Source organism: Marmota marmota, unplaced genomic scaffold (assembly GCF_001458135.2).
Source record: "Marmota marmota marmota unplaced genomic scaffold, marMar, whole genome shotgun sequence".
NCBI classification, from domain to species: domain Eukaryota; kingdom Metazoa; phylum Chordata; class Mammalia; order Rodentia; family Sciuridae; genus Marmota; species Marmota marmota.
Window position 1 is genome coordinate 29415569 of NW_026000108.1, and position 27346 is coordinate 29442914.

A 27346-nucleotide genomic window follows, 5' to 3' on the forward strand; every position below is an offset into this window, starting at 1 on the left:
ATGACCATTTTTCCTCTCGCCCTATCTGCCTAGGGACGAGCAGATTGCCCCCGTCCTATCTATGGACGGGCAGCTTTTTTTCGTCACTTACCCCCTAGTGTCCCGGGGCTCCCCGTAACGGGCCACCATCTGCCGCAGCCCGGCTGGCTGGGCAAAATAACCGGGGGGGTGACGAACGACTTGTGTACGTTGATACAGCAGGAGTAGGAGCCGTTTATTGCAGGACAGGAGCAGTATTTATACATTCCACACAGCTTATCTAATTAGCATAAACTAGATACATCAGTCAACCAATCAGGAATCTCTACACCTAATGGCTCGGTTTTGTTACTTCTCAAACCACTCCCTCTGACATTTTGCCAGGCACCATCCAGACTTGTTTACGAACTTTAACATTCCCCTGGCAAAATGCCAGGTGTTATTTTGACTTGTTTACAGACTCTAACAAGGGACTGCACTTTCACAAAATATATTTGGGCTCTAAGTAAAGTATTCGTATATTTCTGAGCTTTGGAACATTTAAATTTTTAAAAATCCATTCTGAACTGTATGAATTATAAAAATTTACTTTTAAATTATGTGTGTGTATGTGTGTGTATCATGTAGAAAAACATTAGAGTTAAAAAAAAAGACTTCAGTTCTATTTCAGAAGAGGTTTAAAATTTGAATTTGAATACTGAGTTTCATAATGCTAAACCTTAAGAGTTTGAGAAGCTTGCAGTCCTGGACACCTGTTCAGACCCTTCTAGTGAACATAATGCCTAGGTAAAAAGTGCCCAAGGACATAATGATGGCTGCTCTGAATCATCTTGGAGGAAAGAGGTGGTGGTCACTTGAGCTATGAGGTAAACATGAGCTGGAATTAAAGGGAAAGAATGGGAAGGTTGGGAGATAGTTCTCACTGGGTCTCTCATGTTTTCATGTATCCTGTGAATGCCCTTGTTCTGAACTACGTTTTCAATCACGTTTCTACAGAAAACAGTTATGGAAGATAGAACTAATACAAGACTGGGCAGCCTTTAAAATATGCAAGTTCCTTGGCTCAGGTCCTTCTCCTGTCATCCCCTGTGATGAGTGTCCACTGGCCTGTTGGGATTGGGGTTGAGGGAAATGACACAAGTACTGACTCTCTGGCTACTGCTATTGGTCTGAGTAATCAATTATCCTTTGTCTCTGACCCAGGAATCTCGTGTCTTCTATCTGCAAGTTAACTTGTGGCAGGCTAACTTGTTAGCTGACAAATATGGTAAAATCTCAGGCCCTTTACGGGTTGTGACAGGAATTGTGTTCCAAAGAGAAAGGAATGGTATATGCATTGTAGCATGGGAAAGCACATCTTATTTGGGAAACTATAAATCTCTATTTTCAGAGTCAAAAGATCTATGAAAGAACATTAGGGAGAGTATAAAATTGGGGGTATATACAGGATCAGATTCCAAAGAGACCTTACATGACTTTTAGAGGAGCCTAGATTTTAGGGGAGAGGGTCGGTTACTAAGAGAATTTTAGCAGAGGAGCGACTGGTAAATTCTCTGTTAGTAAAATTGCCTGAGGGATATGAGAGATGGATTGAAGGATGAGTTGCCTTTTCTAAGTGAGGAAAATATAAATTTAGATGGTAGAGTTGTAAGTAGTGATGAATAAAGAAGGAATCTTTAATCTGCTGTATTTTGGATATAGAAAGTCCATGTGATAAAGGCTTGGTCTGCAGGAAGATGCTACTGTGAGAAGTGAACCCTTTGGTGGGGAGCTACTAGGAGGTCTTTAGGTCACCCCATGGGGGTGTGCCTGGAAGCAATAGTCACTTGAGGTGAGTGGTTTTTCTCTTCCTCACGCTCCCTCCGTGATGTGCTACCTGGCCTCAGGCCTAAAAGCTACGGGGCCAACTGATCACGAACTAGAACCTGTGAAACCATGAGTTAAAATAAATCTTTTTCTCTTTATAAATTGATTATCTCAGATGCTTGTTACAGTGACAGAAAACTAACTAACACAACCAATAAAATGAATAGTTCACTACAATATAGTAGTGGAGGGAAGAGAAGTTCTGGTAAGGAAGGAGGTGATACTGATTTGGTTTTAAAATAGCTAATTTCAGGCTGAGGTGCCTACAGGGTATCCAGACAGAAATATGTAGTGACTGATACTGATCTGGACCTCACAAAGGAGGTTTCCATAGCAGAAAATCACTTGGGAATCATTAGGGGACATGTGACTGATGCATTGTTGTTCATCAGTCAAGAAGATGGGCTTGAGAGTCAGGTACAATCTCTCTCATGTCACTTCTTTTGGTTTTGTTTTTTGCTACTGGGAATTGAACCCAGGGCACTCTATAGCTGAGCTACATCCACAGCCATTTTTTTTTTTTTTTTTTTTTTAAATTTTGAGACAGGGCTGACTCTCTGGCTACTACTATTGGTCTAAGTAATCAATTGTCCTTTGTCTCTACCCTGGAATCTAGTGTCTTGCTAAGTTCCTTAGGGCCTCGCCAGATTGCTGAGGCTGACTTTGAACTCCAGATCCTCCTGTGCCACAGCCCGACTGGCTGCAGCAAAATAACCGGGGGTGACGAACAATTTGTGTACATTGATACAGCAGGAGTGGGAGCCATTTATTGTAGGACAACAGAGGTATTTATACATTCCACACAGCTTATCTTAATTAGCATAAACTAGATACATCAGTCAACCAATAAGAAATCTCCACACTTAATGGCTCGCTGGCGTTACTTCACAAACCACTCCCTCTGGCATTTTGCCAGGCGCCATTCAGACTTGTTTACAGACCCTAACTGGCAAAATGCCAGGCGCCATCCTGACTTGTTTACAGACTTTAACACTCCTGCCTCAGCTTCCTGAATCGCTGGGATTATAGAGATGTGCCACTACTCCTGGTTCTCAGGTCGCTTTGTGACAAGCAACTCAATCTATCTTGAGCTCCCTTATGAATAGTTTTCTGGTTCACAAGAATAGCCTCACCATGCACAATGGCACATACCTGTAATCCCAGCTACTCAGGAGCCTGAGGCAGAAGGACTGCAAGTTTGCGAGGCCAGACTGGACAACTTAATGAAAACCTGTTTCAAAGTAAAAAGGGTCGGGGCCGACACGGTGGTGCACAGTTGTAATCCCAGTGGCTTGGGAGGCTGAGGCAGTAGGATCTCGAGTTCAAAGCCAGGCTGAGCAATTTAGTGAGGTTTCTAAGCAACATAGTAAGACACGGTCTCCAAGTAAAAAATAAAAGGGCTGGGGGTGTGGCTCAGTTGTTAAGTGCCCCTCGGTTCAATTCCTGGTACCAAAAGAAAAAAAAAAAAAGGAAATAAAGTAAAAATAAAAAGGGCTGGGAGTATAGCTCAGTGGTGGAGTACCCCCTGGGTGGGTGGGGGGAGCAGAGAAAGAGTAGCCTCCAACAGATAAATATGAAGGTTAAAAGTGAGGCAACACATGTAAAGTACCCAGCACTCAATAAAAGTCATCTGAGCATTAGACTGTGTCTGTTGACACCAGAAGATTAGATGAGACTGTCCAGAGAAAAACAGTTGTAACATGAAGAGAAGATGGAGTGAAGGAAGGGATGAAAGCCTTCAAAGAACTTGAAAAGAAGCCCCTGGAAAGGTGAGATGAGAAGCAGAAGAGCTTCACTCAGGGAGGTGTGGGCAAGAGTTAAGAAATCCAACAGGGACCAGGGAGCTACAGACCACAGAGCCCCCTTTGAATTTCACAGCCTTGGGGATCTGAGTGACCTTAAGGGAAGCAATTTCAGTGGCTCTGTAGTGCAGTGTAGTGGCACTTACCAACAGTGGATGGGTAACAGGAAATGGAGACAGTTAGTGTAGACTTTCCCTGAAGAAATTTGTGTAGACAAGAAAGAGAAGGAAGAGTTTGAAGTCAAGGGGAAATATCTTTTCTTCTCCTTTTGAATGTGAAAGACTTCACACATTTTAAAAAAAAATATTTCTTGAACCCCTTCTCTAAGTCTGGCCCCGTGCCAGGCTCTGGGTCCAGGGGTAAAGAAGAAGACAGTCTGCTCTGTAGTTTCTTCTTGTGTCTGTGCTCAGAGGGATACAAGAGAGACTGAAGGTCTAGGGAGCTAATGAGAGGAGGATAGGGCAGTCTGCTTTGTAGTTTCAATAAAATATATCAATATTATATATTATATATCAAAATAAATCAATAAAATATATCATTGAAATAGAATGAAAATCATAATTTAGAGCTTTTCTATCATATATGTATCATGCATATTAAACATACGTGCATATATTTTCTAATAGTCTAAGTATTCACCTATTACTTTTCTCAAAGAAATAGACCTCACAAAAATAATGATTATTTCAAAGTTAGCATAGGTGGTATATTTGTTGCTCAGTTTAAGCTTTTTTTAAATTTATTTTTTTATTGATTTTATTATTTTTTTTAAAAAGACACAACCAGTTTAAGTTTTTATGCATGTTCCACATCTGGAATATTGGGACAAAATGTGTTAATATTTGAGAGATGCTGGGGATGCAGCTCAGTGGCAAAACACTTGCCCAGCTAGGTTTCATTCCCAGCACCACAAAAATAAATAAATAAATGAAATTTGATTAATATCACATGGGATAAGGCCAATTGTTTAAACCTAGTCTGCTTCAGTATTCTGTGATGATAAATGGATAATATATATATATTTTTCTCATAAGATTCCTTTCTTGGGGGAATCATCTATACTGGATTTTATTATCTTGAAAAAATTCCTTGAAATAATTACTAGATAATACAACAAGGTTTAAAGCTGTCAGAGGAGCACTGGAGTGCTTTCTATTGTGCTTGCCTTTGCTGGCTCTGTGAGGCTTATGTTTAACCATGGTTTCCCAGAGGGATCTTTGTGTCCTGTAATGAGTGTGACAGTTATGCCATTACTAGGTTTTATATGTAATGCAATTTCAGGAAAGCTCTTTCTAGGCAAAGCAGCTTATTTGAACTAGTATTCATTTCTTCTTACATTGGTTTCAGACTTTTAAGTTCTAGAACAATAACTCTCTGAAAACAGCTATTGCTATGACTTCATTAAACTCTGATGCCTGTTTCTCTCCCCCAGGATTCCACATCTGAAGCGTGTCACATAGATTGCTTCGTCTAAAATAGGAGAACGGTGGCAAGGTTGGGCTGTCTCCAGGTCTTTTCCTAAGATGGAACCAATAACATTCACAGCAAAGAAACCTATGTTTCCTAATGAGATCTCGGTGGACTTTGGCCTTCAGCTGGTGGGCTCTTTGCCCGTGCATTCTCTGACCACCATGCCCATGCTGCCTTGGGTTGTGGCTGAGGTTCGGAGACTGAGCGGGCAGTCCTCCAAAAAGGAGCCAGCTACCAGGCAGGTCCGACTTTGGGTTTCACCCTCTGGACTGAAATGTGAACCTGAACCTGGGAAGAGTCAGCAGTGGGATCCGTTGATCTGCTCCAGCATCTTCGAGTGCAAGCCTCAGCATGTTCACAAACTGATTCACAACAGCCACGACCCAAGTTACTTTGCGTGTCTGATTAAGGAAGATGCCGCCCATCGGCAGAGTATCTGCTATGTCTTCAAGGCCGATGATCAAACAAAAGTAAGTTGAGGAGGGGATTACAAAGATTAAGGTGTGGCTAGATAGCTTTTATGGTACAGGGATTGAGAAATTTAAGCATACTGGGATGAGTAAGGGGATGATGTTGCTGTTCTACATAGATTATTTAACTGAATTTTGGGTTTGTGGGGATTGTTTATAGTTTCTTTTTTTTTTTGAAGAATGCTTTATAAGAGATATTAGAAATTATAAGTTTATGTGTTCAAAAATTCAACAGAGAAATGTGTCTAGAACTATAAATAAGGGTGGAAGTGTTAGGGCTCATATTTAAGGTATCTGTTCTAAAGCTTCAGTGCTTCTCCAACTGAAATGTGCATGTGAACCATGCACATTTGTGTTAAAATGCATATTCTGATTTCACAGTGGGTGGACCCCCAGCATGGACTTCTAATGGGCTGACAGGGCTTGACAGGTGATGCCCTGCTGTTCCTTTGCAGATTGCACTTTAAGTGGCAAAATTCTAGATCAGCGATCTCCACATTTTTTAATTCCATTAAGAAAAATATAGTTATTTATAGACCATATAAAAATGCTTTTAAGCTATTCATGGTGGCCCACACCTGTAATCCCAGCAACTCAGGAGGCTGAGGCAGGAGGATCACAAGTTCAAGACCAGCCTGGTCAACTTAGCAAGACCCTGTGTCAAAATAAAGAATAAAAAGGACTGGGGATATAGCTCAGTGGCAGAGTGATCCTGTAGTACAAAAAGTAAATAAAATACTTTAAACCATTTCCCAAGATGTAATTTTCACTTATGAAAAGGTCATTGATAAGAACAGTGGGTACTATTTGGGGGCTCTTGCTATGTGTTTCTTCTTTTGCCAACTCCATGTCAGACCTTTTAGCTTGTTATTGGTTTATCTCAATGTGTTTGAGGAAAACAGATGAGAAAGAGTCAAAGCTCTACTGTGTTCCTGTTCATTTGTGCTTGCACTGTTACAGTCCAATGCATTGGTTACTGCACCATTATTGCATTTATAACCACAATTATTAAGCCACTAAGTCTAGGTAAGATTGAAAATATAATCCATATAGCCCCTTTCTTAATCAAACCCATGAAAAGATGCAATTTGTGCAATATACAGACAACAAACAGTTGAGGGCCCCACAGCTAACCCCATGCACAGACAGAGGAATCCCCCTGCTACCTTAAGTGCCAAGCACACCCATGTGACTAGAGCTCTGGGCCACACATGTACTGAAAGAGGATGGCAGTGTCTGTCCCTATGGTAAATGTCAGTTCAAATTTAAAATATGCATAGAATGCTAATATTTCCCCTCTACTCCATTAGGTTATTTTGCATACTCTCCAGGGTGTAAGACCTTTATATGGAAATTAATGTTCTTGGTATAGTCTGTCCTCCATATCCCCAGTTTCCACATTCACGGATTTAATCATCCACAGATAGACAATATTTGGAAAAATGTTTATGTTTGTCCTGAAAATGTACAGATATTTATTTCTTGTCCTTATTCCCTAAGTAATTGAGTATAACAACTATTTTATAGCACTTACATTGTATTAGGCACTATAAGTAACCTAGAGGCTGTGTATAGGTGTATAACAACTACTTATATAGCATTTGCATTGTATTAGGCATTATAAGTAACCTGGAGGATGTGTGTAAGTTGTATGCAAATTCTGTGCTATTTTATGTAAGGAACTTGAATATCTGAACATTTTTTATGTGATGTGGGTTTCCCAGATCCAATTTTCTGCAGATACCAACAGGCAGCAGTAAGTCTGTGGAGACTCACTTTGGTTTGTTAATTGTTCGATGCTTTTCTCCATTGATTCAGTGATCACTGCTCCAGATATGGTTCTAGAGGCATTGATAGGGAAGAGAAGCAGGGGATGCGTGAACAGCGCATGATGGAAAGAGAGAAAATGGAACCTAACACATGCCCAAACATAGGGAGACTTTTTAAAATAAAGGCTAGCGTGGAGCTCAAAACCACCACTTCACCCACACAGAATCAGATGTCTTAGTACTGAAGTCATGTATGTTATCGCCCATGCATCTCCAATGGACATGACAGTGTTGTGCTCAGAGGGACGAACTTCCTCCATTCTAATTCCTCCTCGGACACCCATATACTGTTTCCTTGCAACTGAGTCTGTTTCCTTGTCTGTAAAATGGGTATAATTATAGTATTTATCTCATAGAGTTGCTGGGAGAACTAAATGAACTAGAACAGGACCTGAAACTTAGTAAGCAAGCTAGGGGTGTTAGCTCAATGATAGAGCAATTGCTTGCATAGCATGCACAGGGCCCTGGATGCACCCTTTAGCACTGCCAAAAGGAAACAAAAAGGAAAGGAAAGAAAATAAACCTGCTAAGCATTTATGTCTCATAAAAATGATTTATTCAGGGGTGGGGGTGTAGTTCAGTGGCAGGGGCGGCCCTGGATTCAATCCCTAGTAGACTGCAAATAAATAAATAAATGATTTACTCAAGAATGCTTTGCTGGAAGCAGATTAAGTGCTGATTTCACTTCAGATCTTTGGCAAAAAGGAAAAGGATATTGAAATGCACGTCTTCTGCACTTAGACATGAGATCCTGGTCATCCTTGAGCAAGGCAATTATAAAACTGCATAAATAAAATGAACAGTTCTCATTACTTAGCCAGATTCCAGAATGAAAATCAGAGGATTGAATGGCCTCTAGCCAGGCCAGCTCTACATAAGGATTGAATTTCCTTGGGGAGGGCTTTTTCATGTCTGGTTGTTGAACACTTTGCACTTTTGACTCTTTCCAAAAATCTTTCATAGCCTTCTGTGAACTGGCACTGGTCAGTTACTTAGGTACCCGACAAGAGGGAGAGATTGGTAAGTAAATTCTTACCCCAAAGTAGAGAGTTGGCCTTATTCTGTGTTCTAAAAAGCTATGATTGAAATACAAATGAGTTCTTATTTTTGGCCTGTGTACAATTTTTACAAACACAAATTGTCACTCAGATATAAATTGCTGCCAACCTGCTCATTTTATGAAAGAGCAATTTGCAACACAGGTACTCGAATCAGAAATGTAATGATAAATGACTGGCTGTGATTCTGACTTGCGTAATATCCGTTATGTTCTTGGACCCCATTGGCGCTGCATCTCAGCAGGGGCGTGTCGCTGTAGGAGCAGGTTAACCTCCACTGTCATTTTTCTTGACTATTTGTAACATTTGCTTAGTGAAAGATTTCCCCAGATTAAGGCCTCTTTTAAACTGATGGGGTCAGAATCAACCGTGCTTGCTGAAAGAGACATAGGTGTGTACTGCCATGGTAGAAGCATGAAACTCCTGTTTGAGAGGAAATCCTTTATCAGAATCTAAATAAATTTGCTGTAGAATATCTAGGGAAAAGAAGTACAAAAAGGAGCGATTTCACAGGTGCACCATGAGGTTGCTCTTGACATTCTAGGTTTCAGGGAATATTCTCAAGTGGTTCCACACAGAAGAGTCTCCATGACCAAATGCATTAGGGCAACATCTCAATCTTTTGGTCTGAGGATAACTTTTCACTTTTTAAAACTTATTGAGGATCCCAAAGAGCTTGAATTTATGTGGGCTGTGTCTATCAATACTCACTGTACTTAAAATTAAAACTGAGATAAAGATATTGATTTTTAAATTTATTTTTTAAAAAGTTATAAACTCCCTAAGTATTTATATAAATAATATTTTTGTGAATAATAACCATATTTTCCAAAAAATATTTAGCAGTTAGAGTGATAGTTTTATTTTATTTTTCCTAATCTCCATAATGGCTAGTTGAACAGAAGATGACTAGATTCTCATAGCTACTTTGTTTTGTTTTGTTTTGTTTTTTGGGGGGGTGGTTGGTGGGTACCAGGGATTGAACTTAGGGGCACTTGGCCACTGAGCCACATCTCCAGCCCAATTTTGTATTTTTAGAGGCAGCGTCTCACTGAGTTGCTTAGCACCTCACTTTTGCTGAGGCTGCCTTTGCACTTGCAATCCTCCTGTCTCAGCCTCCTGAGCTGCTGGGATTACAGGCGTACACCACCACACCCAACTCATAGCTGCTTCTTCATTTATTCTGTTATGATTCAAAGTTTTGATTGAGAATAGGAAGGAAATTTGGCCTTACACCGATGTGTTGTAGGAAAATAGGGAAGTTGTGGGTATTTTTCTTTCATACAACAACTCAAAACACATTTATTTATGAAATCACTTGTGGATAACTTATGTACTTCAACAAACAGAGTATTTAATGAAATTTGTCATATACAGTGAACTTCTCTTTAGATAAAAAGTCTTGTTTACAAGTTGAGGAAGACATTTCTTTTAATTGAATGTAGATTTTAGAAAAACATTCATTATATGGTACTAGCATAATAAAAATGGATTTCCCAAGAATTGCTCAAGTATTCAGTGAAATTAAGAGGTGAACTAAAATTTTTTCCATCATATTTGGAAAAAAATTTAACACGTTTACTAACTTGTTGAGTCTTTGCCATCTGATCTTTTCAGCTTCCATGATTAATTTCTAAGTGCTTCTTTTCTTTTCCCAAGGCTTATTAAGTTTGGCCTGTCTATCTACCAATATCTTTTGCCAAGATGTTTGTGATCACCAGAAAGGATCTTGAATTTCCAGCAATGCTTCTTTTTAATTTCGGTACCTGCATTCATTATGGCTTGAGCATCCCTGGGAGTTTTAAATCTAGCATGTCATTCTGTATCTCTTTCTGGTTAATCAACATAAACAGCTTCTAAGATCACAGCCAAAGTGCCCTATACAGCATCCCTTATGATTTAAAATATGTGTAACAATTGTTCAACTTTTTATAAAAACTCAAGAAAAAAAGTCTTATTAAACCTACAAAAACCCTGGGTTCTTGAGTAGTGCTGCAGCTTAATTCAAGAGCTCCTAATTTTTGATAAGATACTAAAATAACTTCTTCCAAACAAGTTGTGGTCAAAAACGGTAGCTTCTTAAAGGTTAGCTGCGATATGAAATCTGAAACAATATCAAAGCACTTCTGCATTTTCTTATATTAAAATCCATTGGTCTATATTGTGATTTAATGAAGGTTTAAAGATACACAATTCTGTACCATCTTGCATTGATTATTTGGAAAATATTGATTTTTTTAGTTAGACCACAGTCAAAGCACTTCTGTAACCTCTGAAAATTCCTGCATCAAAGACAAACTGTTACCTTTTTGAACCCAATTTTTCTCAAAATGTGTGGCACCGTAGATCACATTTTCTCATAACACCTTTGAGCATCCCTTCAAACATGTGACTCGGTGGTATAAAGGTCTGGTTTGGGGCATAGTTTTGAATCTGGATCTGTTATAAGAAACACATCTACTCTGAAACACTGATGGCGGGTGCTGACTAGGCTTTACCCATCACACCACGAAGAAATCAAGAGCTCTGCTCAGGCTTAGGCCTAGAAAAATGGTCAGGTCAGAAAATCCTCTGGAGAGCTTTCTCTTTCCAGGTCTTCAGCATCACTTCCTCTAGCAGAATTCGCACTCAGAAGAACATCTGAAAGTGAGCGCAGTAGCACATGCCTGTAATCCCAGCTAATGAGGAGGCTAAGCAGGAGGATTGCAAGTTCAAGGCCAGCTTTATCAATTTAGCAAGACCCTGTCTCAAAATAAAAAGACTGAGGGTTACTTTAGTTCACCTGTAAGAGTGTCTACACTTTAATTAATCCTTTTTCTCTATCTAAGGGGTAAAAAGTTCTGCTCCTTTAAAGCGACTTTACAGTATGAGGAGAGATAGTGGAAGTGCTGAGCTGGCCTGGAGCTTCTAACTTTTTGTTTGTGTTTTATGACAATCAAAGGAAAGGACAGGGCCTGGGGCTGGGCCTTAGTGGTAGTGCACTTGCCTAGCATGTGTGAGGCACTGGGTTCAATTCTCAGCACTGCATATAAATATATGAATAAGATAAAAGTCCATCGATGTCTAAAAAAATTTTTTTTTAAAGGGAAGAACAGTTTTGTGTGGGGATGACAGGAACTATGGAGTGGATAGTGAGTGGAGGAGAAATATAGGCTGGTGTGTGGGAAAGAGGAGATGACTGTGCGTGCAGGACTCAGGGTAAATCTGACAGGGGATACATGGAAGTGTTGTGCCAGACATTTTTCAACTGATGTTCTTTATCGTATTTAAACTACGTCATAGCTCTTCAAATGCTGTTTCCGACTCTAGTCAGATTCTGATCTTCTGGATTTGGTGTTCAGCCTGAGCACAGCGTGGGTGTTTAATAACTGTGACAGGACAGATGTCACCAATGTAGGAATGCTCCTGGGCTTCCCCTTTTGCATCCTGCCTAAGAGAATCCTAGAATTGCTAGGATTTGAATTGCTAGTTTTTATTCCTCCCTTCCCTAAAGAGGAGAGCGGGCAAGTCTGAGAGGACTAAGTGTAAAAGAAGGAGCATGGGTGGGGCTGGGAGCAGGGTAGGGGACAGGAGCTGGAATAGACACAAAGAGGTCTGCTTAGAGAGGAGGGCCATTTTTAAGTGTAGCTTGGGAAGACGTATTTGGACTCCTTTAATGTCTGTGATTTTTGTCATTAAACTGCGTTTCTTGAAGGACACATAGCTTGAGACTGAACCTAGGTGGCTCCCTTACTTAATTTCAAGACTACTTAACTATTTGTAAAGGGAATCTAAGAGCCACATTTGTTGCAGAGAACAGTGATCAATGTTTCCTTTTGAATTTTCCAGTAAAGAAGCAATGTATTCTTGTAGGAAGCTCCATAAAGCCTCATCTTTCCCACTAACGGCAGGGGATGTGGAGCTTCCTGGCTCAGCCTCTCTGGACTGGTTACCTAGTCTATTAAATGAGAAGGTGTTCTAAAGTTGTTTTCCTGTGATTAGCAGTATGAATTCTTCCATTCCCCTATGTTTAAAGCCAGAGTTGTTTGGACTGTCATATTACTTCATTTCTGAATTTTAAAAAATTTTATTTTTGATTGTGGCTTTGTTTGGGTCGTGCTTTACCCATTACTACTTTGTCTTCATCATTTACCTTCTGCTTGGAATTCCAAGGTAGCAATTTCCCATATGCACCACTTATATCAAGATTCCCGACAGAGCCTGGCTGCCGCTGTGTGTCTTGCTTGGTGGTTTTATTTGCCAGCTCATTACTTTCTTTGCTAGCGTGAAGACTGGAAATGATAACACTGAGCTGGAGCATTTTGTTCCTGAGGGTGATCGTTCTGAAGAACATAGTATTCTTTGTCAGACATTCAGACGTTCTATTCTCCCTTCTGTGTGTGATGTAATTTCTAGATTTCAGACATGAGCCTCTTTTTTTTTTTTTCTTTTTTTTGATACTCAGGGAATGGTTCTGAAAAAAGTTTTGTTAGAAATGTTTTGGAGGATTTTTCATCTATGTTAAATTCCCACCGGTGGCCTTCTATCCATTCTGGCTTATTACGAAAGTTTCATTTGGGTTTCACGTGGCGGCTATGAGTCAGGGCGCGGTTGCAGGGAACAGTGTATCAGTGTCAGTTAATCAGCACTTGACCGTCTGTCATGCCAGACAGAAGTCAGTTGCTGGGTGCAAAGGGTTGGCAGGGATTCTTTTTCATCTATAAAAAGAATGTCCGGGGACTGCTTGAACTACGAAGTATTTGTTGGAAGGTTTGGACTTATGACACTGGATTGATTACATAATTTATTTTTCACTTTGAAAAATGAGTCTGAGGGCTTTGAAAGCACCTACCTTATAATAGATGTTTAGATGATTTTAAAAAACATTGTCACTTTATATAGCTTTGCATTTTTTCGCCAAATGCTTTGAATTCGATAATTGTTTTTTAAATAAATTCATTCCTAAGAATAGACTTTAAAAGTATCTTGAAACTAAAGTTGACTTGTGTAGTCAAAGGGTTTATTTATAGCCTAGACCTTTACGATTCAGTACAGTAATCAGTAGCCCTATGTGGCTACTGAGCCTTTGGAATGTGGCTCATCTGAGTTGAGATGTGCGAGAAGTGTAAAACCATAATGGATTTTGAAGATGAAGTTTGAAAGACAGAATGTAAAATACCTCAGTAATTTTCAATATTGATTACATATTAAAGTGATCATTTGGGGATATCTTAGGTTAAACAAATTATATCACTTAAATTGGTTTCATCTGTTTAATTTTCCCTTTCTGAAATGTGCCTACTAGAAATTCAAAATAGCATATGTGACTGGCATCCTCTCCACTGGTCAGCCTTGGACTACACTGCAGTGATTACCAATATCTGAATATTTATTGCAGAGGGATCTTAGGTCCCCCCTTTTCTTTGCTGCCTTTTATTTGTGTATTTCCTGGTACTGGGGATTGAATCCAGGGGTGTTCTACCACTGAGCTACATCCCCAGCCCCCCCCCCACTTTTTTTTTTTGAGACAGGGTTTCACTAAGTTGCTAAGACTGGCCTCGAACTTGGAATCCTCCTGCCTCCCTAGTTGCTGGGATTATAGGTGTGTGTGACCACACCTGGTGTATTTGTTAATGATAGAATTTTGCTCAGGCTGGGTGTGGTGGTGCATGCCTGTAATCCCAGCCACCTAGGAGGCTGAGGCAAGAAGACATCAGCCTCTTAAGTTTGAGGTCAGTCTCAGCAACTTAGCGAGACCCTGTCTCCAAATAAAAAATCAAAAGGGCTGGGGATGCAACTCAGTGGAGAAGCACCACTACTAGGTTTAATCCCCAGAAAGCAGGATGCTTGCTTGTCTTTTGAAAGCTAGACACTGACACCTGGAATGGTACCTGGCACACAGTTATGAATGAGTGAATGAATGTGTGAATGCAACTCCTGTGTGTTCACTCTGAAGGATGTGTTCTTCCTTTCTATTTTTTATTTCTTTAGCCTGATCTCATCTCTCTCTGCATTAGTTAGGGTGTTCCAGAGAAACAGCCTCAGTGGAACATGTATTGTAAGGAATTGGCTGATGTGATCATGGAGGCTGAGAAGTCCCATGATCTGTCTTCTGAATGCTGAAGGAAGCTAGTGGTGTAGCTTGTGAGCTGAAGAGCCGATGATGTGGGTTCCAGTCTGCATCTGCATTCCTGAGAACCAGAAGCACTAAGGAAAAAATCATTGTCCAGGCTCACACTGCAGAGAGAGAATTCAGCTTACTCTGCCTTCTCCTCTAGGCCCTAAAGGTACTGAAAGGGATGTCTGCCCTACTCAGTCTACAGATGCACCCAGAATTAATATTTAACATGATATTTGACATCCCATGGCCCAGCCAAGTTGACACATGAACTTAGCCCTCACACCCTGTGTGCGGCCATATGAATTTACTGCCTCCCTTTTCTTTTCCTTCCGCCACCAGGGCAGATTTCTCTTGTTAGCTGGGATAGTGTTCTTAGATGCCACCCTTCCTCCCCATCCCTCCTGAGCTCCTTTCCTCTTTGAGTCTTTGTTCATAGTGTAAAAATCACTGTCTCTAAGCACCTTGAAATCTGCACAGTTCTCTTGGTTTTTATGTATATAAGATTTTCTTGGTATTTATTGGTGATAGCTGTGGAAGAGATTTCCTGAATGTTGAGCAGCCTTTACTGTTGAGAAACCCTTTCTTGTGTGTAGGTGAAGTTCTTTCAGGTGTAACATGAGCCCATTGTCTTTGGATGAATCTTTTATTCCAAAATAATTTTCCTGATTATGGAAGTATTTATGCTGACTGTAAGAAAAATTAGTACAAAAAAAAAATTACAAGTAAAGCTATCCCTTTTTTTCCATCTCTTAGAGAAAAACCAACATTAAGAGATTGTTATATATCCTTATGGATTTTATTATTTCATTTATATAAACAGATGTTGCTATACGAAATCATTTTATTTTTTACTTATTTTTTATTTTTTTAAAGAGAGAGAGAGAGAGAGAATTCCAATATTTATTCTTTAGTTTTTGGCAGACACAACATCTTTGTTTGTATGTGGTGCTGAGGATCGAACCTGGGCCACACGCATGCCAGGCAAGCGTGCTACCGCTTGAGCCACATCCCCAGCCCCACGAAATCATTTTATATATTCTGTTCTACCATGTCTCCCTCTCTCCATACACACACATGCACAAACACACACACATGTAAACATATATATCTATATGTATGTATATGGATATGTTTTTGCATCTTTTTATGGTAGTGGAGGTGCGTTCTTTTTAGCAGTTGCACAATTGTCCCTTATTTGCAACATCGTGACAAGAAGGGCTGTTTTCATGACCACATCAGAACTATGTGATTAGTTTGATGATCTTCGGGGTGCCTACGGAGTGTGACCAGGATGGGCCGAAGGTGACTCCTGAGATGTCTAACTTGCTTATCATAAGAAAGGGACAGGATTTTGGAGAAAGTCAGGCCTCCTGAGTCATTCCTAGGGTGGAATAACTGAGGTCTTCTGTCTCGTGAGGTCTCCCTACAGCTTCCCTTGCTGATAGCCTCCAATACAAGAAGTGTGTGAGCACTATTTATAGAAATCAAAGAGAAGAGTCTGGGAGGTATGACTGATGACAGTTGGCAGAGAAGGAAGAACCGTAAGAGAGCACATCTGGAGGTAGGAGGGGAAGAGAGCCAGTGTGCTCGGGTCAGGGGGCGGGAGGAATCATGGACTTGTGGGAACACTGGAGAGTTTGGGATGGATGCTGAGTTTCTCTTTCCCCATGAGAAGGAATTTGGATCAAGTTTTAAAAAAGTCTCTCAAATGACAGCATAACTCTTCTGCTGTCTGGATGTATCAGATTCCACTGGCCCTTGTTGGTGGTCATTTAGATGTTTCCCACTTTCCCTTCTTCATGATAGTTTTCTCTGCAATGAAACTCTTGATCTGCTTTGCATCTGCTTCAAAGTAGATAGAATCCACTTTATATAAGTGAATGGAAATCATGCTCCTTCTGTTTCCACCCTGGTCTTGTGCTGCTGGGATGGCCTAGCTGAATTTTCACCCTGCCCAATGCTTGCCTCTGAGGACAGAATTCCTCCTCAGGTGGGCTTCTAAAACTACTTAGGTCTAAGGTGGCTGCCAGAATGAGGGGCTGGCCACCTCCAACTTCACTGTGGGAAGGGACATGAATATTCCTCCCCTTTTTGGCCTGGCCTTCCCTCTCATTTCTTTTACCTTATATCTGACCCCTAAGGGGTGAGCAGTTGATTGGCCACCTTATCTCCCTCTTCTCTTCTTGTCCAAGAATAAAAGTTTCCTTTACTGCTTAGTCAATGCTCAGTCTTGTTACTGGTTCCACAATTCTGGACCCAGGAATTGTATATATAGGATCCAGCCTTTGGGCTCAAAAATGAATAACACTCCTCTTTTAAAAAAGTTCACTAGGTGTATTTTGAAGATAATCCCTTTATCAGGGGGAAGATCAGAGCCCAGTTGCCTTGTGCTACTTCCAGGATGTTAAATTTCAAACCAGAGATTAATTACATTTTAATTTTGATGTCATGCTTGAATTGGATTCAAAGCTTTAAAAAAAAAAAGAAAAAGAAAAAAGAAAAAACAGCAACTGGAGACAAATCGTACATGCAAGTGAATAAATGTCACATCCATGTGATTTCCATTCTCAAACTTCATTGATAACATTTGGATTTCTAAAGTCTGTTCCACTGTGTTATGGATGACCCCAGCCTTATCATGATAAATGAGCTGACTAACCACCACCCCCTTTTACTATGAAGAAATTGGAAAAGAAATGGGAAAGAAGCATTGTTTTCTATTGGAAGGACGAATAGAGTATTTGTGCTTCATGAAGAAAATAAAATTATGTCAAATAAGATTTTAGGTTTTTCTTTATTGCCTTTTATGTTTTAAATAGTGGACAAACCAGCATCATCATGGCGTGTTTCCAGCATTGTCTTTGTAAGGCTAAGCTTACAGTTTTTAATGAGTATGTGATATATGAATGCACACTTCATCTACCAACTAATAATAAATGCTGCTGCTATTTTATTATAGCTAGCCACGTATTTTTTAAAAAAATTTCTTATTATAGTTCTGGTATGCATAACTTTTTTTGGGGGGTGCTGGGGATTATACCCAGAACCTCGTGAATGCTAAGCACATCTTCTACCCCTGAGTTCCATCTCCCGCCCTTGTATAATAACATTTTTAAAATGCTAGTTAGCATAATCCAGCCTAATTGCTGAGAACTGTTGAATAAATTTTCCTTTAAGATTTTTGATGGCAGTCTACTTCGTAAAACAAAACAGCAGGGAAAAAAGCTGTGCAAGGAAATGATCCTCTCTGTAGGCTTGAGGTGGGTTTTGGTTTTTTTTTGTTGTTGTTTGTTTTGTTTTGTTTTTTTTTTTTTTTGCAGTGCTGGAGATGGAACCCAGAGCCTCACACGTGCTCTGCCACTGAGCTCCACAACCAGCTCTGGATGCTGGAAGATTTATACCCCCCCCCCTTTTTTTTTTTGGTACAGGAGATTGAATCCAGGGAGTGCTTACCCCCTGAGCTACATCCCCAGCCCTATTTTGTATTTTGTTTAGAGACAGGGTCTACTGAGTTACCCAGGTACTCACTAAGTTGCTGAGGCTGGCTTTGAACTCATGATCCTCCGCCTTAGCCTCCCAAGCTGCTAGGATTATAGACGTGTACCACTGCGCATGGCTACCCCGAACCTTTTTACAAAATAACAAAAACAAACAAAATATCTGGAAACATGCATCTTGGAAATGAAAGGTTCAAAAGAAGAAATAACCAAGAGAATGTTAAAGTTATAGGTTTTATTTTGATCAGTTTCTCTTTAGTCAACTACTGAGAAAAGAACAACTGCTGTTCTTTAAGACTCGTACCATGATCCCTGGTTAAAACTGCATGTGCATAGTGCTCAAAATAAATAATGTAAATTCAGAATCTGCATCATCGTCTGTTTCATAGTTTATATATGCTTCCCCCTCTTTTGACTCCCCTGTGCTAAGTGACTACATTAAATAATCTATACTGACACTTCGAGTTAACAAACTATTTCTAGCACAAGCAGAATGTTTTCATTGAGCTTCTGTACAGCGGGCTAGAGTTGGTTTCATGCAGTAAACTGATCATCTATGTGCCAGGAAGTACGCTAGACATAGCAGGTGGGAATCCCAACAGAGCCGTTTCCTTGAGGAGCTTAGAGTCCAGGGATCATGGGGGCAGGGTTTGGAGAACAGTCACACAGAGATACTTCAGTATTGCCTGGTAAGGGGTACAGAAGCACAGCTATGATCGGGGTCCTAGGTGAGCTGTCCTCTACCTGGGGGCTCCGGGGAGCCATCTTAGAGAACATGATGTGTGAGCTTTGATCTTTTAAGGAGGGATGAGAAATAATAGATGACGAGGCCAAGCACAGAGCCATGGTGGGTGGGGAGTGGCAGTAAAGAGGAAGGAAAAGAAATGCGTAAGCCTTAGTGACTGCCCGAGACCGGAAATCATACGAATATGGGGCTGACGTGGGAGAGGAGCTGAAGACTTCTATTCTGGACTTTGGGAGTTTGGGGAGTCATTTAAGGGTCATCTAATGAGCCGAAGCTCAGAGGAGTGGTCAGGGCTGAAGATAGGTACACAGAGCATACACATGGTGCTCAAAACTGTGTAAGTAGTTTGTCCAAGGACAAAGGAACACTAGAAAACATTAACAGGTAGAAGGGTAGAGGAAGGGGAGTCTAAAAATGGAACGTTAAGGCAGGAGGAGACTTGTGACACAGCTGTGTCACGGGAGCCCCACCAGCAGGGGATTTTAAGAATGGGGACAAGAACAGCAGTGTTAAGAATGAAGTTTGTAGTTTTCGAGGTGTAATTGAATGTTTCTTGATTTGAGATCATTTAGTGCTTTGGGGTCATGATTTCTAAACACCAGGGATGATCATAGGATTGCAGGTATTGCTAGCTAATTGGTCTGGATGCAGCTCCTAAGATGAAGCAGGACATGTTTCCTGGAATTGTCCTTTTTGAATAAATTTCTCAATTTCTTTGAGAAAGAAAAAAAGAATGAAGTTTGTGAAGTTAATAGCTGACAGATGTCCCCTAGATTTGATGATACGGGTGATCATTGACCACCCTGGAGGTGGATTAGTGGGAGATGGATGGATGACTGAGCTCATTGGAGAGTAGATGGAGTAATGGCAAGGACATGCCCTTTGGGACTTCCAACCCAACTTGGAATATACGTAAAATATGTATTTCCATTTTACCTCTCCTAGTTTTTCTTCCTTTTTCTATCCCTTCTCCCCCTTCCTCTCCCTATCTCCTTCCCTCCAACTCTCCCTCCCCCTCCCCACACCCTCCTCCAAACCCAGGGCCTCACACATGCTAGTCAAATGCTTTCCCACCGAGCTACACCCCTAACCCCCATCTCTATTCTTGAATACCCTTCCACTTTGTTTTTTCCTCTTTTTTACCTCCCCTATCTGTTGACATTAAAAATGATAACCACAACTAATTTGCACGGTTCTTTGTGATTTACAAAATATTTTTGCATACATCACCATATTTAATATGTTTGCCCGTCCTTTGTTTTAATATCATAACTAATTTGCTGTTGTTTGAGATAGAGGCTGAGAAGGTCCTAGATGCCTTATAATTCATCCTCTTCTTTGATATTGAGGAAACTGAGGCCAATAGAAACTTAATATCTTGTCCAATTTCATTGCTATTTAGTGGTAGAACTTTGGCCCGTGCCTGACTAATATCCTTTAAACCATACGGGCACACATGCTAGATTCTGGTAGGCAAAAAACCAAGCCACAGACCCTCCACCCACATCTTTGGAAATTGCTTAAACCTCCCTCATTTTGTACCCACGCATGACCTCCACTTGCTCTTTTTTTTTTTTTGGTCTGAAATAATTTATTAAGAAACTTCTCAGAAGAATGGGATAGAGGACAGAGGAACAGGGTAGGGGGAGTGTCCTGGGGAGCAGTCTCTGATGTCTTCTGCAGGTGGGGGCAGAGGAGACTCCTGATGTCCAGGTGGATGCAGAAGTGCTCTGGGCTGGAACCCGCGCAGAGAAACCCGAGGTAGTTGGCACATATTGCTCCTGCAGCTCTTCAGAGTCCACGTGACCAACGCCCAGGCAAGGTGTCAGGATCCACAGAGCACAGGGTCCTCTGGCTGTCCCCTTGTTTTGTCTGTGTTCACTCTCCGCTTCATTGGAGCCAGACTTTATGAATCTGGCAGGTTTCTGCCCTCTTACATTGGAGCCACTTACTGCTGACACGTGGCATGCAACAGCACAGTTGTCAGACACAGGTAGCAATTCTCCCAGTCACCGACTTCCAGAGCTTTCTGTTGGTATGGGGTAGCCCAGAGTCAGGCTGGGAGGCTAAATCAGGTGTGAAGGTCCTTGCAGGTGGGAAATGGAAATGGAGGGCAGGCTGGCTGGCCCTTGTGATGCGCTTCTGCCCTGACTGTTGGGCCTCCTCAGGCAGCAGAGGCTCATAGGGCAAGGGGAGGGTATAAAGGGCAGGCTCGCTGGGGCTCTCTGAACTCTCTCTTGGCCGAGACATCCAGGTCTGGAGTAGATCATAACCCATACTGAACATTACTGTCAGTATTTCAGGATCTGGGTGTTTGGGGAGTGCCTCATTATAATTATGGAGTAAATACTGTGTCAGCCCTGGGTCAGCCATGGGTGCTGAAGGATCTACTTGGCTGTGGGCCACTTCCTGGGGTCCAAGGTCAGTATTTGGTGGGTGAGTATTTGTGCTACCACAGAAACACAGGGAGGGATGTGGTAGGTTCCAAGCACGATCTGCCTCAGCATCTCCTGAGCAGTAGGTCCCCTAAATGGGCGCCTGCCTGTCAACATAAAATACAGAACAACACCCAGGCTCCAGATGGGGCCCTTCATACGCTTGCCTCAGGATAATTTTGTGAGAGTGCCCCAGAACTTGTGCAGTTTCTGCCCAGGCGTGAGTGTGGTGCTGAAGCCAAAGTCAATAAGTTTGATGTGGCCTCTGGCATCCAGCATGATGTTCTCTGGCTTCAGGTCTCAGTGCACGATGCCCTTGTCATGGTAGTAGCCCATGACACACTATCTGCTGGAAAATTCTGCGACATGGCTCAATTGCTGTTCCCCACCTGCGTGCTCCATCACCATGTAGATATTTCTGTGGGTCTCAACAACCCGAAATAACTGAATCAAATGGGGATGGCCCAAGATCCTCATCATATTGGGTTTGGAGAGGACTGGGAGGTTCTGCACTGTCTTGGGCAGGACTTTCACTGCCACCTCTGCCCCAGTGGGACGATGGTGGACTAGTTTTATCTGCCCAAGCCCACCATGCCTAGTGTCTCTCAGGACCTCATACCGGCCCTTCAAGACTGCCTTCTTGCAGGAGTTGGGCCCCTGCAACACTACACTAGTCTTACTATTACTCTGGCTAAACATCCTAAGCAGGAGCACTGTTTAAGGATGCTAATTTAAAAAAGAAAAAGAAAAAACCAACAACACACCAAACAACAAATCCAAATAAAAAACACAAGATAAAACAGCAAACTCAAATCAAAGAACCAATATCCAAAGACCAACAACAACAACCACCAACCACCAAATGCTTTAACTATCTGGGAGTCCAACAGGTGACCACCAAGAGCTTCCTGTACTTGTGGACAAAAACCCAGCCGCAGCCACTCTCTTATATACCTGCACTTGGAAACTTACTCAATGTCTCCTTGTGACATCAGAGCAAGCAATTGCCCAGTCATGCCTGGCCATAACTCCCAGTGGTCATCTCCCTTTCAGGCCTCCAGAACTTCTTCCATTTTCAGAATAGGAGTAAGGAAGGACTCCAAACATTTTTTGTTTTAGTGGTTAATGGGGACTGATAGTTACTTGTTTAGGAATTGATATTTGTGGGGAACTTCAATGTACTTTTCATTTTCAGCTTAAAAAAAAATCTGTAATAGCTTTTTGCTTTGAAAGATCACAACATTATCTACACTCAAGGAATTCAATTCCTTTTTCTCCCAACTTCGAGTAACTGGTGTCAAAAGGACAGTAGCACCTCACTCACATGGTGATACTATAATAAAATGCTCTGTTCCCTAAGATGCTGTAGAGTGCAGTAATAACACCTGTGGGGACGAGAAGGAGGCTTAAAGGTTCATCATAATTTCTTCATACAGTCCTGCATACAATTCATGTGTGTTACATCATGACACCAGTAACTGAGGGGAACCAGTAGAGATGTACAACAACAGCATTTTCTGGTACTGAAGCTATGCTGCTATAGGTTCACAACAGAGTTGTTTCTCCATCTCATGTTAAAGGGACAGGGAACTGCACAGAAATACCTGTAGGACATACCTAAAATGAAAGGGATAGAAATATTCAAATATTTCAGGTGAGGGGTCAATTAAATAGGAGGGAAGATAATGGTACAAGGCACAGTGAATCAGGAGCTTGCCCTCCTCTCCTTAGAAGGACACCAGTCACTGAAACAATAGCTTGCCCTACTCCCGTATGTCCCCATCTTAGGTAATAACATCATAATATTGCCATTTATGAAAAAAGGGCCTTATTCTGAAGTATGGGATCAAAACTATACAAATGCTCTACAAGGTATAATTTAGTCCATAACGTGTTCTAGTCCTATTTTTCTAAGAGTTTTTATCCATAGGTGTTGAATTTTGTCATATGACGTTTCTACATTAATCCATACAATCATAGATGTCTTCAGGGTCTGTCGAAATCAATAGTCCATTTAATACTTCATATTGAAAACTTGTCCATTCTTTCCTTCATCAAAGTTATTATAAATTTGTGAATTTTATGAATCACTTCAAGTTCTTTGTCTCATCGACTTCTTCTGTTATCCCTATTTTCAATATAATTAATCTCTGCTCCGATCTTATTCATTCTTTCTTTTGCTTGATTTAGGTTTATTTGCTCCTCAGCCACTCACCCCGCCCCAACACCCAAGATTTCCCAGGTGGTAAAAATGGTTATCAGTTTGTGCCTATTGTTCTAATTGGTTAAACATGACAGTAGAATGCATTTTGACACATTATACACAAATGGAGCACACCTTCTCATTCTTCTGGCTGTACATGGTGCAGGGTCACACTGGTTGTATAATAATACATGTATTAGGGTAATAATGTCTGTCTCATTCCAGCACCCTTCCTAATCCTATAACCCCTTCCTGCCCCTCACTTCCCTCTGCCCAATTCAAAGTTTCTTCATTCTTCCCTACCCACTACCGCCCATTATGTATCAGTATCCACTTATCAGAGAAAACATTCGACCTTTGGTTTTTAAGTTTGGCTTATTTCACTTAGGATGATATTCTCCAGCTCCATCCATTTACCAGCAAATACTAAAATTTCATTCTTCTTTAAGGCTGAGTAATATTCCATTGTGTGTGTGTGTGTGTGTGTGTGTGTACACACATCTCACATTTTCTTTATCCATTCATCTGTTGAAGGGCATTCATAGTTTGGCTATTGTGAATTGAGCGGCTATAAACATTGATGTGGCTGTATCACTATAGTATGCTGATTTTAAGTTCCTTGGGTATAAACCAAGGAGTGGAATAGCTGGGTCAAATTGTGGTTCCATTCCAAGTTTTCTGAGAAATTTCCATACTGCTTTCCAGAGTGGCTGCACCAATTGCAGTCCCACCAGCAATGTGTGAGTGTACCTTTGCCCCCATATTCTTGCCAATACTTATTACTTGTATTCTTGATAAGTGCTTTGACTGGGGTGAGATGAAATCTTAGAGTAGTTTTGATTTGCATTTCCCTAATTGCTGGAGATGTTAAACATTTTTTTATATGTTTGTTGATCAACTGTATTTCTTCTTCTGTGAGATGTCTCAGTTCCTTAGCCCATAATTGATTAGATTATTTATTTATAATAATAAATAAATATTTATTATTTATTTTTTGGTGTTGAGTTTTATCCTGGAGATTAGTGCCCTGTTGAGGTGCGTGTAGTGAATATTTTCTCCCATTCTGTAGACTCTCTCTTCACGTTATTGATAGTTTTCTTTGCTGAGAAGAAGCCTTTTAGCTTGAATCCATCCCGTTTATTGATTCTTGATTTTATTTCTTGTGCTGTAGGAGTCTTGTTCAGGAAGTCAGGTCCTAAGCCAATATGATGAAGTTTTGGACCTACTTTTTCTTTTTTATTAGGCACAGGGTCTCTGTTCTAGTGCCTAAGTCTTTGATCCATTTTGAGTTGATTTTTATGCAGGGTGAGAGACAGAGTTTAATTTATTTTTGCTACATATGGATTTCTAGTTTTCCCAGCACCATTTATTAAAGAGGCTATCTTTTTTCCAGTGTACGTTTTTGGCTCCTTTGTTTAGTATGAGATAATCATATTTATGTGGGTTTGTCTCTGTGTCTCTATTCCATACCATTGGTCTGCATGTCTGTTTTGATGCCAATAACATGCTATTTTTGTAACCATTGTTCTGTTCTATAGTTTAAGGTCTGGTATTGTGATGCTTCCTGCTTCACTCTCCTTGCTAAGGATTGATTTGGCTATTCTGGGTCTCTTATTTTTCTAAATTAATTTCATGATTGCTTTTTCTATTTCTATGAAAAATGTCACTGAGATTTTAATAGGAATTGCATTGAATCTGTATAATGCTTTTGGTAGTATGGCCATTTTAACAGATTAATTCTGCCTATCCAAGAGCATAGGAGATTTTCCATCTTCTTTTTAAAAAAATTTTTTTTAAATTTTTATATGGACACAGTACCTTTATTTTATTTGTTTATTTGTACATGGTGCCTGGGATCAAACCCAAGGCCTCATGCATGCTAGGCAAGCGCTGTACCACTGAGCCACAACCCCAGTGCGATTTTCTATCTTCTAAGATCTTCTCCAATTTCTTTAGCGTTCTGTAGTTTTCATTGTAGAGGTTTGTCTTCTTTATTTTTGCTGCTGGGTGTTATTCTTACCAAGCTTGTAACCAGTTCTGCCAGCATCTTTCAGTATGTATGTGAACACTTTCTCACACGAACCCTACTCTGTTGGTAGGTAGAACAAAGAAACAAACTAAGTTAAAAAAAAAAAAAAGTATGTACTTTTTCTATTTATAAATGTGACACATAATCATTGTAGACAACTTGAAAAAAAAATAGAAACATGTAGCACAGAAAATGGAACCACCCTATAATCATGCCAGAGATAATTATTTTTCAGGAGTGTTTAAAAATTTATTAATAAAATGATATAATATCCTTTATTGCAAAAGATCTAAGTAGTTTGGTATCAATTTACTCTGTAAACAAAAGGGAGAAATTGGTTCTGAAAGTTCCCATATCTACCTTTGACATGTTTAAATTATTCAATTCAGTTACTGCAGATTTATGACTTTTGGCTTAGAGGACATTCATCCTACAGAATTTGCCAGATGGTGCCCTGGGATGGTGCTATGATAATCTGTCATCATTAGAGGGAAATGCTCCATAATCTGTCTGCATTAGCTCTAACTATTTGGAAGGAAATGTGTGTGCTTTAGAAGAAAGTTATCATGCGACAAAACCATACAGGAAGACCTCTCTAGGGAAGATCATGAGTTCTAGCAGTAAATATTATTATCTCGATGCTAATGCCAGAGGGAGAGATAATGTAAATGACCCTGGCTGTACACCAGGACAAGATTTCCTCCCTTTCTGCCTCCCGGGGGTATTCTCTGCCTTCCATGGCTTTAGGTCAAGTTGCTGTAGCTTCTTCTTAATGCTTTAGCTTTGGTCTCCAGGAATGCTCAAGCCATATGGCAACTCTGTACAAATTAGAAAAAAAAGCACCTTCTTCCTCTTTTTCACTTGCTTCCTTGGGCAGGCACCCTCATTCAGTGAACAAAACATAATGTCCATGGAATGGCCCTGGCTCTGTCTTGTGAAAGTTTGCTGTCCTTTGGGGATATGGATGCTGTAGATATTCTAGATTAGGCGATGCATCCCAATTCTAGGTGAGCGCTGGTGACGTGACCTTCAGTTCAACACATATTTACTATCTCTCACTGTCCAAGTGTAGTCCCCACAGAAAGCTGCCCGGACATCAGTCCCACCTTCTCCTTGGCTGCTGCTGCCTCCAACTCTGCTACAGAGACTAGAACTTTAAACAGTCCCCTAAATTGTGGCTGCACTTATTGCCAGTAGTTTTGTCTAGAGGTGCCTGATGTAATTATTAGCAGCTTTTTCAAATGAATACGGGCTGCTAATAGAGGTGGGAACAGATCAGCTAAGTTAGTTCTTCCAAAGCCATGGATCCCTTTAAAATGCTCCTCACTCCTATCTGTTTTTTTCTATTGAAATGAAAGTCTTCTCTTCTGCAAAAATAAAGGGTATTTATTCTGTGGGTCTTTGTTCTTAAATATATAAGGGCTGTGTGGTTTCTCATCTTTTCCTGCCTTTAAGCTGCTCTTAGAATGTCTGTCATATCCATTGCTCTTTAATTCCTCCTTTCTTTGGTTGAGAAGCCCAGATCTGTAGTTCCAGCTGTAGGCACCTCTAATTTTTTTTTTATTTTTTATTTTAGTTGTAGATGGACACAACACCTTTATTTTACTTATTTTTGTGTGGTGCTGAGGATTGAACCCAGTGCCTCACACATGCTAGGCAAGGGCTCTACCACTGAGCCCAGCCCCAGCCCCTCTAGTTTTTGTTTAACCATAGTGATGTTGTTATAAAAGCAAAAACAGCAAGTACATTGTCTTAGACATAGTGCATTTTTCATGTTAGAAATAATCATTGTGGGGCTGGGGCTGTAGCTCCACGGCAGAGCACTTGCTTAGCACGTGTAAGGCACTGGGTTCGATCCTTAGC

The 27346-nt window shown here is 40.7% G+C and overlaps 1 protein-coding gene across 5 annotated transcripts in view; it reads left to right on the forward strand.

The window, feature by feature from the left end:
- Nucleotides 1–27346, forward strand: part of Tbc1d1 (TBC1 domain family member 1) — a 203178-nt gene that overhangs the window by 6235 nt on the left and 169597 nt on the right. For 4 of the 5 annotated variants that reach the window (XM_015482021.2, XM_048784323.1, XM_015482022.2 and 1 more), the window contains exon 2: nt 5080–5587. In XM_015482021.2, the coding sequence (XP_015337507.1) occupies nt 5171–5587 (417 nt within the window). In that variant the 5' untranslated portion in view covers nt 5080–5170. Of the gene's footprint in view, nt 1–727; nt 846–5079; nt 5588–27346 lie in introns of those variants that run through there. The other variant, XM_048784321.1, reaches the window with a different exon arrangement.